Source organism: Salvelinus fontinalis, chromosome 8, assembly GCF_029448725.1.
Source record: "Salvelinus fontinalis isolate EN_2023a chromosome 8, ASM2944872v1, whole genome shotgun sequence".
Taxonomy (NCBI): Eukaryota; Metazoa; Chordata; class Actinopteri; order Salmoniformes; family Salmonidae; genus Salvelinus; species Salvelinus fontinalis.
The window spans coordinates 43,785,924-43,802,620 of record NC_074672.1 but is presented as its reverse complement, the minus strand read 5'-3'; the positions used below and the strand labels follow the sequence as shown (position 1 = coordinate 43,802,620).

At 43.7% G+C, this 16,697-nt stretch overlaps 1 protein-coding gene across 1 annotated transcript in view; it reads left to right on the top strand.

The window, feature by feature from the left end:
- Nucleotides 1-16,697, top strand: part of LOC129861294 (copine-5-like) — a 207,616-nt gene that overhangs the window by 151,765 nt on the left and 39,154 nt on the right. Inside the window, exon 16 of the mRNA XM_055932583.1 lies at nt 2,736-2,797. Within this exon, the coding sequence (XP_055788558.1) occupies nt 2,736-2,797 (62 nt within the window). The remainder of the gene's footprint in view (nt 1-2,735; nt 2,798-16,697) is intronic.

The following is a 16,697-nucleotide window of genomic DNA, read 5'->3' as shown; positions in this document are numbered from 1 at the left end:
TTATTGGCCACATGGCTAGCAGATGTTATTGGTCACATAGTTAGCAGATGTTATTGGCCACATGGTTAGCAGATGTTATTGGCCACATGGCTAGCAGATGTTATTGGTCACATAGTTAGCAGATGTTATTGGTCACATGGCTTGCAGATGTTATTGGTCACATGGTTAGCAGATGTTATTGGTCACATACACATGGTTAGCAGATGTTATTGGTTACATGGTTAGCAGATGTTATTGGTCACATACACATGGTTAGCAGATGTTATTGGTCACATACACATGGTTAGCAGATGTTATTGGTTACATGGTTAGCAGATGTTATTGGTCACATACACATGGTTAGCAGATGTTATTGGTCACATACACATGGTTAGCAGATGTTATTGGTCACATACACATGGTTAGCAGATATTATTGGTCACATACACATGGTTAGCAGATGTTATTGCGAGTGTAGAGGAAATGCTTATGCTTCTAGATCCGACAATGCAGCAGTATCTAACAGGTAATATCTAACAATTCCACAACAAAACCTAATATCTAACAATTCCACAACAAAACCTAATATCTAACAATTCCACAACAAAACCTAATATCTAACAATTCCACAACAAAACCTAATACACACAATCTAGTAAAGAAATGGGATGACAATATATAAGTATAAAATATATGGATGAGCAGTGACAGAGCGACTTAGATGCAATAGATAGTAAAGGTTATATAGTGAAGGATACAGTATACAGTATATACATATAAGATGAGTAATGCGAGATATGTAAACATTCTGAAAGTGGCATTATTAAAGTGACTAGTGTTCCATTTATTAAAGTGGCCAATGATATCAATTCTGTATGTAGGCAGCAGCCTCTCTGTGCAAGTGGTGGATGTTTAACAGTCTGATGGCCTTGAGATAGAAGCTGTTTTCCAATCTCTCTATCCCAGCTCTGATGCACCTGTACTGACCTCACCTTCTGGATGATAGCGGGGTGAACAGGCAGTGGCTCGGGTGGTTATTGTCCTTGATTATCTTTTTGGCCTTCCTGTGACATCGGGTGTTGTAGGTGTCCTGGAGGACAGGTAGTTTGCCCCCTGTGATCCGTTGTGCAGACCGTACCACCCTCTGGAGAGCCCTGCGGCTGTGGGCGGAGCAGTTGCTGTACCAGGCGGTGTTACAGCCCGACAGGATGTTCTCGATTGTGCATCTGTAAAAGTTAGTGAGGGTTTTTGGTGACAAGCCACATTTTTCCAGACCCCTGAGGTTGAAGAGGCGATGCTGCGCCTTCTTCGCCACACTGTCTGTGTGCATGGACCATTTCAGTTTGTCCGTGATGTGTACACCAAGGAACTTAAAATGTTTCACCTTCTCCACTGCTGTCCCGTCGATGTGGATAGGGGGATGCTCCCTTTGCTGTTTCCTGAAGTCCACAATCATCTCTTTTGTTTTGCTGACATTGAGTAAGAGGTTTGTTTCCTGACACCACACTCCGAGGGACCCTCACCTCCTCCTTGTAGGCCGTCTCGTCGTTGTTGGTAGTCAAGCCTATTACTATAGTGTCGTCTGCAAACTTGATGATTGAGTTGGAGGCGTGCATGGCCACGCAGTTGTGGGTGAACAGGGAGTACAGGAGAGGGCTGAGAACGCGCCCTTGTGGGGCCCCAGTGTTGAGGATCAGCGGAGTGGAGATGTTGTTTCCTACCTTCACCACCTGGTGGTGTGTTGTCCTATCAGTGTCCTGTCCTGTTGTCCTATCAGTGACTGAGTTGCTGCTTCTTCAGTCCTCCTCCACATGTCCTGTTGTCCAATCAGTGACTGAGTTGCTGCTTCTTAACTCCTCCTCCACATGTCCTGTTGTCCAATCAGTGACTGAGTTGCTGCTTCTTCAGTCCTCCTCCACATGTCCTGTTGTCCAATCAGTGACTGAATTGCTGCTTCTTCAGTCCTCCTCCACGTGTCCTGTTGTCCTATCAGTTTCAGTGACTGAGTGGCTGCCATGCCCAGCCAGTGACTGATGTTTAGAAGACAGTGAATTGTTATTGTTGCCTGGGCAAACACACACAGTTTGGGATGCAGAGCCTCAATAGGATGACTGTGGCTGAATGATTAAAATCACAGAGCAAGTCATCAATCATGTTGCTCTCATAACTCATTGAGATGGATGGATCTGTGTGTGTGTGTGTGTGTGTGTGTGTGTGTGTGTGTGTGTGTGTGTGTGTGTGTGTGTGTGTGTGTGTGTGTGTGTGTGTGTGTGTGTGTGTGTGTGTGTGTGTGTGTGTGTGTGTGTGTGTGTGTGTGTGCGTGCGTGCGTGCGTGCGTGCGTGCGTGCGTGCGTGTGTGCGTGTGCTGCTCTGATATCAAACAAACTCATTCTACCTAGATTAATCATTCCTGGGTGGCAGTCAGTTGGTTTTGTTAGCCTTCGGGCCCTGGGGCTAACGATTAATGTGTTTAATATTTCAATAGGTCATTTGGGTTTATGTTGATTACTAATGTGGTTGGTGATTATTATTAAATTGGTAAATAAATTGTTTTGTTGTTGATTACCTAAGTGAATTGACAGTGTGGTGGGTAAGCGACCTTCAGAAAAGAAAACTGTTTTGAATGTATTTTTTACCCTGGTGACACTACTGTTGAGAACAATTGTTTAATTTGGTAAATACATAATGTTTGTGTTGATTACCTAAGTGGTGGAAATAACCCTTGGGTAACTGTTTTGAATGTCATCTTTACCCAGGTGACTTTGCTGTCGTTCACGGTGGAGTCAGAACATACGTTCCTGGATTACATCAAAGGAGGGTGAGTTGGTCCAAAAGTATACATAACAGTATTTCAATATTCAGAAACATGACAACATTGGAAACTAGGCTCAAGTCTCTACAACGTCCACTGTCCTTCAAAAGCATTGCAGAATCTAAAATTCACTTTTTATTTTACTAGGCAAGTCAGTTAAGAACAAATTCTTCTTTACAAAGTACGATTGTGTCTGTTAAGGGATGTGGTCAGTTAACAGATTGAGCCAATGCAGTATGGAGATCCTTGTTCTATCTTTCCAGTTTTGTAATATCCTCTTTTTTTTATTGTGAGGGAAAGTAATACAAAAACAAATCAAGTTTTACTGTCACATACACCGGATAGGCGCAGTGAAATGGGTTGTTTTACAGAGTCAGTCATAGTAGTGTGACGCCCCTGGTGCAAATAGAACATTTCTGTATTGAGGTGGGTATTTGTTATGGACAGATCACCAAGGAGGGAGAGGGAGGGGAGACAGGGATGCTGAGGCCAAGGATATCGAACAGCTTGTTCATGACCCCCAACCAGAATGATTGTACGCATGTCCACAAGGAATGATAGTAGTTGTCTGTTTGAGTTGGGCCAGTGTTTACACATTGGTTTCTGAGAAACCCATGAGATGTCATTTATGATTGGTGATATGTGAAAAAAATATTGATGATAAGTGGCATGTGATCAAAGATAAAATGACATGTATAAGACCCTAAATGAAACCTATTACTGTCTTCAGTATGTCTTTATGTGTGTCTCAAATGGCACGATAATCCCTATATAGTGCACTGGTCAAAAATGTACTTCCTCCTGTTCTGTTGTGGCTGCCTATCTGCCGGAGACACCCTATTCCCTTTATATTGCACTACACCCTACGGGCACTGGTCAAAAGTAGTGCACTACTACCCTATGGGACCTGGTCAAAAGTAGTGCACTACTACCCTATGGGACCTGGTCAAAAGTAGTGCACTACTACCCTATGGGACCTGGTCAAAAGTAGTGCACTACTACCCTATGGGACCTGGTCTAAAGTAGTGCACTACATAGGGAATAGGGTGCCATTTGGGATGCCACCCACTGTAATGCTCTGCCTGTCTGTCAGACAGACACACCTTGAGAGTTGTTTTACAGAGAGGAGAGCAGCCTCTCCACCACCACTCAACGCCCACTGATGATTGTGATTGATTATTTACGTTATAGCTAGCACCTCTGCTCCTGACACCTAGCTGCTTTTAGATTCACATAAAGCAGCCAGTGACATGAGGTTGCAATGTTTATGCAGTAGCTTGTTTCAGCAAGTGTCAACAAAGTTAAATTACGTTGTTGAGGGGCCATGTTATCGCAGAAACCCGACTCAACCGCACAAATGCCTGGCAGTCCCGTCTTCAGTCAGCTGTTCGTTCCCTAATACAATTTTTGTACTGTTATGACAATTATTTTATTTTCATGACGGTCTTCATACATAACCATCGGTTACACGATTATGCAGTAATTGTGCCAGCCCCACCCTGTAGTAAACAATCAATAAAATGGGCTTAGAACCTCTAACCTTGCCAATTTGATTGGTAAACTCATGGGTACACTCTCAATGGCTGCCTGGCATTGTGATGCAATCATTTCCATGGTAATGTAGAATGTTCATTCAAATTATACTAACTGATGTGGCTCATGCAATGGATTCTATTTTTTGTAATGTCAGTTGAGTTGAATCAACAAATCACAGCACATATTGATGGGTACACTTCCTGCTTTTACTTCCTGCCTTTATTTCCTGCTTTTCTCCTATGAGTACACTTACAATGGCTACCAGTCCATGTTTCAACTAGATAGCACAGGCCTATTGTAAAAATTCATGAAAGCAAAAATGAGCATTTTCATCTTAATTTAAGGTTAGGGTTAGGTTTTAGGTAAGCAGTGTGGTTAGGGTTAAGGTTAGGTTTAAAATGTCATTTTAAAAAGAGAAATTGTAAAAATAGGCAGGGTTATTGGCATTGTGGCTGTTTTAACTAGTGACAACTCGCCAGTCCACACATCATACTCTCATTTGACTTGAATGGGATGCCCGTTCTATTCATTCCATTTCTATAGCAGCACATGCAGTCAGGAGTGGAGTGAAGGAGAAAATGTGCAACACCCCAAAAATGTGCATCCAAATGATAAAATCTTTTAACGTTTTTTTTTTCTATTCGAACGGAGACCGCAGTCATTTGGTTTGCCAATTATCATGATCCAACATTTCATGACCGTCACAGCCCTAATTACCATTTCTAAAACCACCAGTCTTCCTGCTATTGGTTTGATTGATAGAATTCTCCACTGGGTGGAGAGAGTCTCTGCCGAAGGAGACAAGGTGGTCTGCCTCTTACTGTCAACCCATGACAGGACATGTATGAATTAAGATGAATGACCATGAAATATGGAGTAAGGAGTATGGAGTGTGACGACTGTATAAAATATGAAGTGGGTTTTAGGCCTTTAATGGGAACCTGCCACATACTCTACATGAAAATGCTTCCTCCCAGTGGATCTGTGGTAGCTGTTCTGGTTTCAGCTCTGTAGCAGTCCTTGTGCTGCACTGTCAGCTCTGGACAGTGTCAGTGTTAGGTTGTTTGGCGACTGTGTCCTACATCTGCCAGTGACCCTCATGACCTCTCACTGTCCCACCCACCTTCCACCCACCCATCCACCCACCCAACCATCTATCCATCCACCCACACAACCATCCGACCCACCCACCCACCCACCCACCCACCCACCCACCCACCCAAACATTAATCCACACACCTACCCACCCAACCATAACCATCCACCCACCCATCCATAACCATCCACCCACCCAACCATCTATCCACCCACCCACCCACCCACCCACCCAAACATTAATCCACACACCCACTCGCCCATCCGTAACCATCCACCCACTCGCCCATCCGTAACCATCCACCCACTCGCCCATCCGTAACCATCCACCCACCCAACCATCTATCCATCCACCCACCCAACCATCCATCCATAACCATCCACCAGCCCCTAACCAGCCCCTAACCAGCCCCTAACCAGCCCCTAAGCAGCCCCTACCCAGCCCCTACCCAGCCCCTACCCAGCCCCTACCCAGCCCCTAACCAGCCCCTAACCAGCCCCTAACCAGCCCCTACCCAGCCCCTACCCAGCCCCTACCCAGCCCCTAACCAGCCCCTAACCAGCCCCTACCCAGCCCCTACCCAGCCCCTAACCAGCCCCTAACCAGCCCCTACCCCAGAGACTTGAGAGATCTGAAAGGATTGAACAGGTGTCCACAATATGGTAATCTCTCTCGGCACCCAGAACTAAATATGTCTGTCAAGAGACTAGTAATATGGCAACAACTCCATCTGGCCTATCAGATGGCAAGATGAAGCTATCACCATTGTACTTCGACCTATCCAATCCGCTCAGATGTACCTCTACCGCTAAGTGTCTAGGAGGTAGAGGCAAGAGTTGATTTGGGATTCAGACTACCTATCCTGACCACTAGTATCCTAGACTCAACCACTAGTTCTGTGCTTTACAAATCCTGCATTTATCTAGTAGCCTTTTACTATGTGAGTGAGTGAATAGGACTCACCACGCTACACTACAAGAAGCAGACTGTTAAAGTGGATATTGATGACACTACGGTTGCTTTGGATTCCGTTCAGTCTCCTGTGTGTTTACACTCACAAAACCACTCACGTACTAACAGGAAACCAAACACATATTGACTTTGATCAATTTAGTATGATTTATGGGCTCTTAGAGGATACGAGTTGATTTCTCTTTCCGCGGGGCCACAGAGCCCATGTGATAATTCTGGGAGTTTAATAGGTTTTTGATTAATGTTTAAGTGATATGTGGATTATAATAGAGGTCATTAAGTCACACACACTTGCGCCAGATGCACACACACTCTCACACACACACTGCCTCAGAGAGATTCATGCAAGATATATTATCTTTTATTGAATGTTTCTTTTTGAATTAAATATTTTAGAATGAATAAAATCTCGCCTGGAGGAATGGATTATTTAGGACTTCTGTTGTATTTAAGTCTCTTATTTAAGGTTTAAATAGATGGAGCGAAATATAATCTGCAGATTAAGTGAAAAGGCATGATATAGCCTTTTTACAACAGATTAGATTTTTCATTTGGTTCTGGTTAAGGTTGTCAGAGGAATGGGGGTGGAAGTCAATGTATCTCATGTTGAATGAACACACTGCACTCTTAGAAAAAAGGGTTCCAAAAAGGGTTCTTCGGATGTCCCTATAGGATAACCCTTTTTTGGTTCTAGGTAGAAAGAACCCTTTTGTGTTCCATGTAGAACCCTCTGTAGAAAGTGTTCTACATGGAACCCGAAAGGGTTCTACTTGAAACCAAAGGGGTTCTACCTGGAACCAAAAAGGGTTCTTCAAAGTGTTCTCCTATGGGGACAGTTTTGGGGATGAAGCCTAAATGATCTATTTCATTTTATAAACTGGGTTGTTTGGCTCCTGGGTGCTGATTGGCTGAAAGCCGTGGTATATGAGATAATATACCACAGGTATGAAGCAAAACTACTTGTTAACTCTTCCGATTATGTTGGTAGCCAGTTTATAATAGCATTAACGCACCTCGGGGGTTCGCGTTGCGTCGTGCCTAAGAACAGCCCTTATCCGTGGTGTATCGACCATATACCACACCCCCTCTGGCCTTATTGCTGAAAGTGGAACTGACAGCGTTTTAACTATTTTGCAGATATGAAACAAACAGACAATCATAATATCAGTCAACAATATCAAATTCCCAGTTTATGCTGCAAAATCAACTTCATTAGCGGTTTTTAAAAATGTGTTCTATTTGCCATTGTTGGCATAATAGATGATTAATGTTAGTTCAGTTCTTTGCACCCCATCACTGTGAGGTATTGTTTGTTTTGTGACACACTTCTATTAGGAGCTCTGTGTTTCCCGTAACGTAATCCTCATGTGTATGATAGTTTTTGGCCTGCCTCACTAATGACGCCTTTTGCCTATTCCCTGACTGTACTTTAGCCTATCGGATTTCCTGTTATCAACCCATTACCTGATCTCCCGGACGACGTTACTAGCCTTTTCCCTGCCTGTACTATTGCCTTTTTGGACCCCCTGTGTATGACCTTCTGCCTGCCCCTGAACCCAGCTACCTGCCTCCTCCTGTGGTCCTTTACAAATAAACACCTATTGCGCCCTGTGCTTGAAACCAGCTTTCTGTCTCCCATCGTGTTGATTACACAGAAGGACGAGTAGGCTACAATTCCCCATTGTTTATCAGTGCAATTTTCACGGCCAACTAGCTGATCTTTTTTTAGGGGGGGGTTATCTAATGTTCCTTTGTTGGATTTTAGCTCATCTTGCCCTTGCTAGCATTAGTTGTTGCTCTTTTGTTGTTGATGTGCATAAGAGATAACCTACCATTTCATGGTTGTTTGATCAACAGGACTGTAAAGTTCACACATGTAAGAGGACTCCCATGGTATTTACATACAGTATTTACAGAAATCCATTCAGGTGTATTTTGTGGCTTTTAGCGAATGTGTTCTAATGATCTAAAGGCACGCTGCTGCTACTGACCTGTAAACACACAGTCCAGTTCAAAGTGAATGATGCCAGGTCCTACTGCCTGTAAACACACAGTCCAGTTCAAAGTGAATGATGTCAGGCCCTACTGCCTGTAAACACACAGTCCAGTTCAAAGTGAATGATGCCAGGCCCTACTGCCTGTAAACACACAGTCCAGTTCAAAGTGAATGATGTCAGGCCCTACTGCCTGTAAACACACAGTCCAGTTCAAAGTGAATGATGGCAGGTCCTACTGCCTGTAAACACACAGTCCAGTTCAAAGTGAATGATGCCAGGCCCTACTGCCTGTAAACACACAGTCCAGTTCAAAGTGAATGATGGCAGGCCCTACTGCCTGTAAACAAACAGCCCAGTTCAAAGTGAATGATGACAGGCCTGTGTGGCAAATGTCTTGTTTGCATAAAGGCCTACTGTAACTCTGATTGGCTATGGCGCACCGGTCTGCGTAGACTCCGGTCCTGGACGAGACAAATATTTTTATTTTATTTACTGCAGTGGCTATTAATTGTCCAAAAGTACGTCCCCTTTCCCACACTATATTGCTATAGAATTTTCACAAATGACTTGGTATACGTCGCTGCTTACGTCGCTGCTTTCATAAGGACTTATGAAAAAGAACATATCTGTAACGGCTTTCTTCCTGGGATGAAGGAGAGGACCAAAATGCAGCGCAGTTAGTGTTCAACATGTTTAATTTAACGAACTGTGAACACTTACAACAATACAAAACAACAAACGTGAAAAACCGAGACAGTCCTATCTGGTGCAGAACACAAACACAGAGACAGGAAACACCCACCCACAATCATAAACACAAAACAAGCCACCTATATATGATTCTCAATCAGGGACAACGATTGACAGCTGCCTCTGATTGAGAACCATATTAGGCTGGACACAGAAATAGACAAACTAGACACACAACATAGAATTCCCACCCAGCTCACGTCCTGACCAACACTAAACAAGCCAAACACATAAGAACTCTGGTCAGGACGTTACAATATCTAAGTGGTCGCTTGTCAGAATATATTTTTTAAAAGTGTCATATTCTTCCTGGGAGTGTAAATGAACAGATTTTAATAAGATTTAATGTTGTTAAAAATGCTGTCAGTTCCACTTTAATTCAATAAACACACGCTGGGGATGAAGCCTAAGTACAAAATGATTTGTTATTTGATATTGTAGTATTATATGAAAATACAGGGTTGTAGAATGATATCACACAATGATTGATACTGGTTTGCTCTGCAATTGCGTTATGTGTGTAGTTGGTCTGTGCCTGTGTTCTCTTGTGTTAGTGTTTTATTATACATGGGTTTGTTTGTGTGTGTGTGTGTGTGTGTGTGTGTGTGTGTGTGTGTGTGTGTGTGTGTGTGTGTGTGTGTGTGTGTGTGTGTGTGTGTGTGTGTGTGTGTGTGTGTGTGTGTGTGTGTGTGTGTGTGTGTGTGTGTGTGTGTGTGTGTGTGTGTGTGTGTGTGTGTGTGTGTGTGTGTGAGTTCAATGCTGTAAATTGTGTGATTAGCATCTAAGTGATATGTGGTTTCTATTTGTGTTTCCTCTGGGTCCGTGCCGTTGCTGTAGCATGAACATACGTTATACCATTGGCCCTGTTCGTTTAGCCTAGAAGCTGACACAGAAGCAAGAACTGCAATTCAGTTCTATGAAAAGTGTGTGAGATTGCTAGGGTTTACTCTAGTCCAGGGAATTGGTATACCAAGACACTTTTGGGAAACAACAGCAGCACTTATATTTGAAGATGAAAACAATAGATAGTGAAAAGGAAATGGCCGAAAGAGAGAGGTCGAGAGAAAAAGACAAACCTAAACATACAAACAATATAACCAATCTGTGAGGAAGGAGTCTGTATGAAATTACAACAGGCAAGTCAGGGGATAGCCTATACTTTACTAATGGGTTGAATGAGGCCCTAGCCTAGTGAATTCAACTCACACGTCTGAGCTAATTTAGGGAAGCCATGGGGTAATATTATCATGGGAAGGCATTGCCATCTGTCAGCTGAACAGCCAGAGCTCTAACTAACTCAATAAAGATTCATGAACTAGGGATTAGGGTCTACGGTCTACAGTCTAGGGTCTAGAGAGTAGGGATGAGGGTCTAGGGACTAGGGACTAGGGCAGGGGTGGGCAAACCTTTTGGCTCAAGGGCCACATTGAGTTTTTGCAACCAAGTGAAGGGCCACATACCATATGCGTGACAAAACGTGAAGCTTTTATTAATTTTAACATTGACACGCAACTACTAGTGTACTGTAGGTGTACATATGCTTCCAGAACAATTCTACCCTTGTTTTTCGGGAACAAATTTTTCACAAAATGATCACAAAATGTTTATAAGTTATAACATCACAGACACAATCAAACACACACACAGATCCTGCAACTCTACGGTTGTAAAGTACAATCAAACTCACATTCACAATATGAAAACTTAAAAAATATATATATTTTATATGACTGGAGACATGCAAAACGTAACAGCAGATGTGTAAAAAACGAACTATTCTTAAATTTGAGTGAAACATGTGGTAAGAGCATCCGTTTCATTTGGAATGGTCTGTTTTTGAAAGCATATTAAGGAACAATTCTCATTATCTTTTGTGAGCCATATTTACAGTTATCCAATCACTTTATCCCAAATCTGACTGAACATTTTTTTATTGTCAGATGTATGGGGACAAATTACCTGTATACAAGTGCATTTGCTGGATAATTCTCACTGCACAACCATCACCATGGAAAAGCATAATCCTTGCCTACCCCAGGCAAGGTTGTTTGAGTCTTAATTTACATTTACATTTAAGTCATTTAGCAGACGCTCTTATCCAGAGCGACATACAAATTGGTGCATTCACCTTATGACATCCAGTGGAACAGCCACTTTACAATAGTGCATCTAAATCTTTTAAGGGGGGGGGGGGGGTCAGAAGGATTACTTTATCCTATCCTAGGTATTCCTTAAAGAGGTGGGGTTTCAGGTGTCTCCGGAAGGTGGTGATTGACTGTGAACAATGGGTCTGGTCACCTCTCTTGGCAAGAGCATCAAAGTCTGGTGTCATCTTTGATGTAGAGATTCTCAGGACAGCTGACAAGTGGTCATTTGTTAAATTTGACCTGTGACGGGATTTGTTGTAATTCATGACTGAGAACGTTTGTTCACACACATATGTGTACCCGAATAGAACAAGAATCCTTTATGCTTTTTTAATATTTGGAAACTTTGTTTAATTCAGTGAGCCATAGAACTAGTCTATTGTTGCTGTTTTGTACTTCTCCTTCAAAGCACTGTCACATTGGATGTCGATGAGCGCCAATTGTGTGTCTGGTGGTGCTTTCTCACAGAGAGCATGATACAAGCATTCAGCTCAGTCTCAATCTTGGTGAAGTCTGAGAAGAGGCGGGAAAACATTCAGGTCCATCAAAGTGCTAGTGTATGTCTCAGTGCGGCACTGCGATGTGGGCGTGTTCAGCGAGGCCAGTGTTGGAAAACGAGTGCGAGACCGACTGCTCATTTGTCTGGAGAACAATATAAGTTTGGTCTTGAATGCTTTCACGCTGGAATACAGTTCAATGCACAAAAACACAATTTCCCTGCAGTTTCACATTCCGATCATTCAGATGTACCAATATGTCCACACCGAAAGTAAAGTCGCACAGCCAGTCTGTGTCTTTCAACTCAGAGAAGTCGTCAGCTTTACCAACCGTATCGACGAACATACCTATCTCCCCTCTGTTCCCACACACGGCAAAATACTTTCCCCAGGCTTAGCCAGCACACATCTGAATGGTATAACAAGTCCATTGAACAGCTGAATGAACTGACGATGGTTAAGCCCCCTCGCCCGTATAAACTTGAACTGATGATGGTTAAGCCCCCTCGCCCGTATAAAGTTGAACTGACGATGGTTAAATCCCCTCGCCCGTATAAAGTTGAACTGACGGTGGTTAAGCCCCCTCGCCCGTATAAAGTTGAACTGACGGTGGTTAAGCCCCCTTGCCCGTATAAAGTTGAACTGACGATGGTTAAGCACCCTCGCCCGTATAAAGTTGAACTGACGATGGTTAAGCCCCCTGGCCCGTATAAAGTTGAACTGACGATATTTAAGCCCCCTGGCCCGTATAAAGTTGAACTGACGATGGTTAAGCCCCCTCGCCCGTATAAAGTTGAACTGACGATGGTTAAGCACCCTCGCCCGTATAAAGTTGAACTGACGATGGTTAAGCCCCCTGGCCCGTATAAAGTTGAACTGACGATATTTAAGCCCCCTGGCCCGTATAAAGTTGAACTGACGATGGTTAAGCCCCCTGGCCCGTATAAAGTTGAACTGACGATGGTTAAGCCCCCTGGCCCGTATAAAGTTGAACTGACGATGGTTAAGCCCCCTCGCCCGTATAAAGTTGACAAGTTTTACAACCACTTTGACAACATGTTCCAGCTTTAACACACTTTTACACAGGGCTTCCTGATGAAAATATAGTGAAGAAATATCAATTCCTTCGAGTTTCTTTTTTTGACTTTGTCTTGTAATCTTTTTAGTAGGCCAATGTTTTTACCGGTTAGATTTGGTGATCCCATCTGTTGTGACGTTTGTCTGTTTGCTCCACGGTTGATAAAAAAAATTCCCAAGCAAGCAGATACCCTGTCATGTAAGTCAGAGCCCCTGGTTGTTCCCATCGTTGATTCCATCGCAAGAAGTTCCTCTGTTATTTTAAAGTTCTAATTTATTCCTCTGACAAAAATGAAAAGTGGAGAGGTGTCTCTGACGTCAGGACTCTATAGAAAAAAGTTCAAAGCCATCTGCTTTTTTTCTTCAACTCTGAGATTAGTTCCTCACCTATCACTTCCACGCGCCTGGTGAGGTTTCTGTGTGATAAGCTCATTTTCTCGAATTGTCTTTTACTCCCAGGACAAAATATACAGTACCAGCAGTCTCCACTATTAACTCTTTCACAAACACCCCTTCAGCAAAATGCTAGCTATGCTATTTTACGACTTTATGTGCCACTACGTAGCTTGCCTTAGTTACGGAGTCTTGAGTAGAGCACCTTTTAGTAAACTTATTTTGTTGGGCTTTTACTAAATTGGTGGCCAGTTTTGAGGCCTTCCTTGCCTTTTCCTGAGAACAGATTGCTAGCGTAGTTAGCATGCTTGCTTAAAAAATTACAATTGAGATTATATTCCTTAAAAACGTCAACACTTTCTTGGCATATGTCCAATATTAGTAAAAAAAAGTATTTTGCTGTCCGTTCTTTAAACACACGACATTCAGAGTCCACTTTTCTCGTTTTCACAGCACTCATTTTGCACGTCAAAAGTCATCAAGCAATGAAGTGGCTATGATGACAGCACATGCTGAATCTGACTGTTGGCCCAAATACAGAGCCCGCTGCCAGGCCACAGCGCCATCTATTGGAGGTTGTTTGTATATCATGGAATGAGTCATTTTAGGCCAAAAATTGTAACTCAAATATTATATTATTTAATACATTTAAAAAATGTCTCGCGGGCTGGATTGAAGTGCCCGGTGGGCCGTACTTTGCCCACATTTGGTCTAGGAACTAGGGTCTACGGACTAGGGACTAGGGTCTACGGACTAGGGACTAGGGTCTAGGGACTAGGGTCTAGGGTCTAGGGACTAGGGACAAGGGACTAGGGTCTATGGACAAGGGACTAGGGTCTATGGACAAGGGACTAGGGTCTATGGACAAGGGACTGGGGTCTATGGACAAGGGTCTAGGGTCTATGGACTAGGGTCTAGGGACTAGGGTCTAGGGACTAGGGTCTAGGGACTAGGGTCTATGGACTAGGGACTAGGAACTAGGGTCTACGGACTAGGGTCTATGGACTAGGGACTAGGGTCTACGGACTAGGGTCTATGGACTAGGGACTAGGGTCTAGGGTCTACGGACTAGGGTCTATGGACTAGGGACTAGGAACTAGGGTCTACGGACTAGGGACTAGGGTCTATGGTCTAGGGTCTACGGATTAGGAACTAGGAACTAGGGTCTATGGACTAGGGACTAAGCACTGGGGACAAGGGTCTATGGTCTACGGACTAGGGACTATGAACTAGGGTCTAGGGTCTACGTACTAGGGTCTATGGACTAGGGACTAGGGACTAGGAACTAGGAACTAGGGTCTAGGGTCTATGGAATAGGGAGAAGGGACTAGGGTCTATGGACTAGGGACAAGGGACTAGGGTCTATGGACTAGGGACAAGGGACTAGGGTCTATGGACTAGGGTCTATGGACTAGGGTCTATGGACTAGGAATTAGGGTCTACGGACTAGGGTCTATGGACTATGGACTAGGGTCTATGGACTAGGGTCTATGGACTAGGGACTAGGGTCTACGGACTAGGGTCTATGGACTAAGGACTAGGAACTAGGGTCTATGGACTAGGGACTAGGAACTAGGGTCTATGGACTAGGGACTAGGAACTAGGGTCTACGGACTAGGGACTAGGGTCTAGGGTCTACGGACTAGGAACTAGGAACTAGGAACTATGGTCTATGGACTAGGGACTAAGCACTGGGGACTAGGGTCTATGGTCTACGGACTAGGGACTATGAACTAGGGTCTAGGGTCTACGTACTAGGGTCTATGGACTAGGGACTAGGAACTAGGGTCTACGGACTAGGGTATATGGACTAGGTACTAGTAACTAGGGTCTATGGACTAGGGTCTATGGACTAGGAACTAGGGTCTACGGACTAGGGTCTACGGACTAGGGACTAAGCACTAGGGACTAGGGTCAGCTACTTCCTCCCGGTGGAAGTCAGAGGAGTAGCCTGATTAGATCAGACTGCACAGTACTAACAATGGTAAGCACATCGTTCAATCTGGTTTACCAGGCTATACGCGGAGAGCCAATCACTGTCGATCACCATAGAAGAAGCACAAACAGCTGGTCGCTACAGCTGGTCACTCCTGAGTTTCTAAAGTCTAAGCCCCTTAGGGAATGAATGGGGATATTATGATGGAGTCGTTTTCCCTCGATTTTCAGTTATTTTCTTTTGTTTCAAGGTCCTTGGTTGTTATCCTTTGCATTTCTCATGAATAATATATGACTTATTGCTTTGTTAAGCGTCTGTGATGATGTTCACAGATAGACATACGAAAGGAATCCAAGATTATTAACCAGAATGCATAATATACGGACAGAGTTACATCCTCAGCACACACTGCTGAATTTAGATAATAATGAGGATGATGATGAGGATGATGATATATATACACTAGTGAGATACTGAAATTATTCAATAAAATTCTGCACAGTAGTTAGGTTTTTGTCAGTGTAGCTTCGATACAATGTTATGTAGCACTAACCCCTCGTCTCTCATTATGGCCACTTACTTTCCTGTCAAATCATGAGTACTTTCACCTCCCTCGGCATATTGGCTTATAATAAACCATTTGGGGAATTTGTTTTCTAGGTTTTCCTAGATGTTTGTGATGCTGTTTGCATATTGCTGACAGCCTAAATGGTCATGCATGATTATTCACTGTAGGCAAAATACAATAGGGACAGAGACGACTAGCACAGGACTGAATTTAAAATTGATGATGTTAATATTCCACGCCTCAGATGGGGTTGAACATGACTGACTTGCTGCCTAACTGGGCTTGGAAACCAGACCGGCTGCTGCTCTGCTGCCGTGAATGTGAATACATTTCTCCTACACTGGGAGACAGGATAAAAAATAGGAAAATACAAAAAAATCTACCTTAATTTTTGAGAAGTCTCCCCGCTTGAGCAGGAAAGGTGGTTGGGTCGGTTTGGTCTGTGCTTCTCTCCCAGGTGAGAGCTGGGGCAGAGAGTGATGGCTTCTGGGTAATTGCGGTGGGGAGGATTATGTATTTAAGCCGAGCCGATGGGACGTAACGGTAACTTTGTAGGAGAGAGAGAGCTGTCATATAAGAGTATCTTTGTAGGAGACAGAGGTGGGGAGAGAGAGAGAGAGAGAGTCAAAGAGAGAGAGAGAAATGTGGAACAGAGTGGTGGAGAAAGAGATGTGGAGAGAGAGAGCGGGGGAGACAGAAAGCGAGAGATGGAACAGAGGGGTGGAGAGAGAGAGAGAGAGTGAACAGAGGTGAGAGAGAGGGGAGGGAGAGAGAGGTGGAAGAGAGAGATTGAGAGAGAGATAGAAATCTTCCCCAATATTTGGAACCAAGAACTGATCACCCCAATCCACAAAAGTATAGAAAAATTTGACCCCAATAACTACCGTAGGATATGCGTCAACAGCAACCATGGGAAAATCCTCTGCATTATCATTAA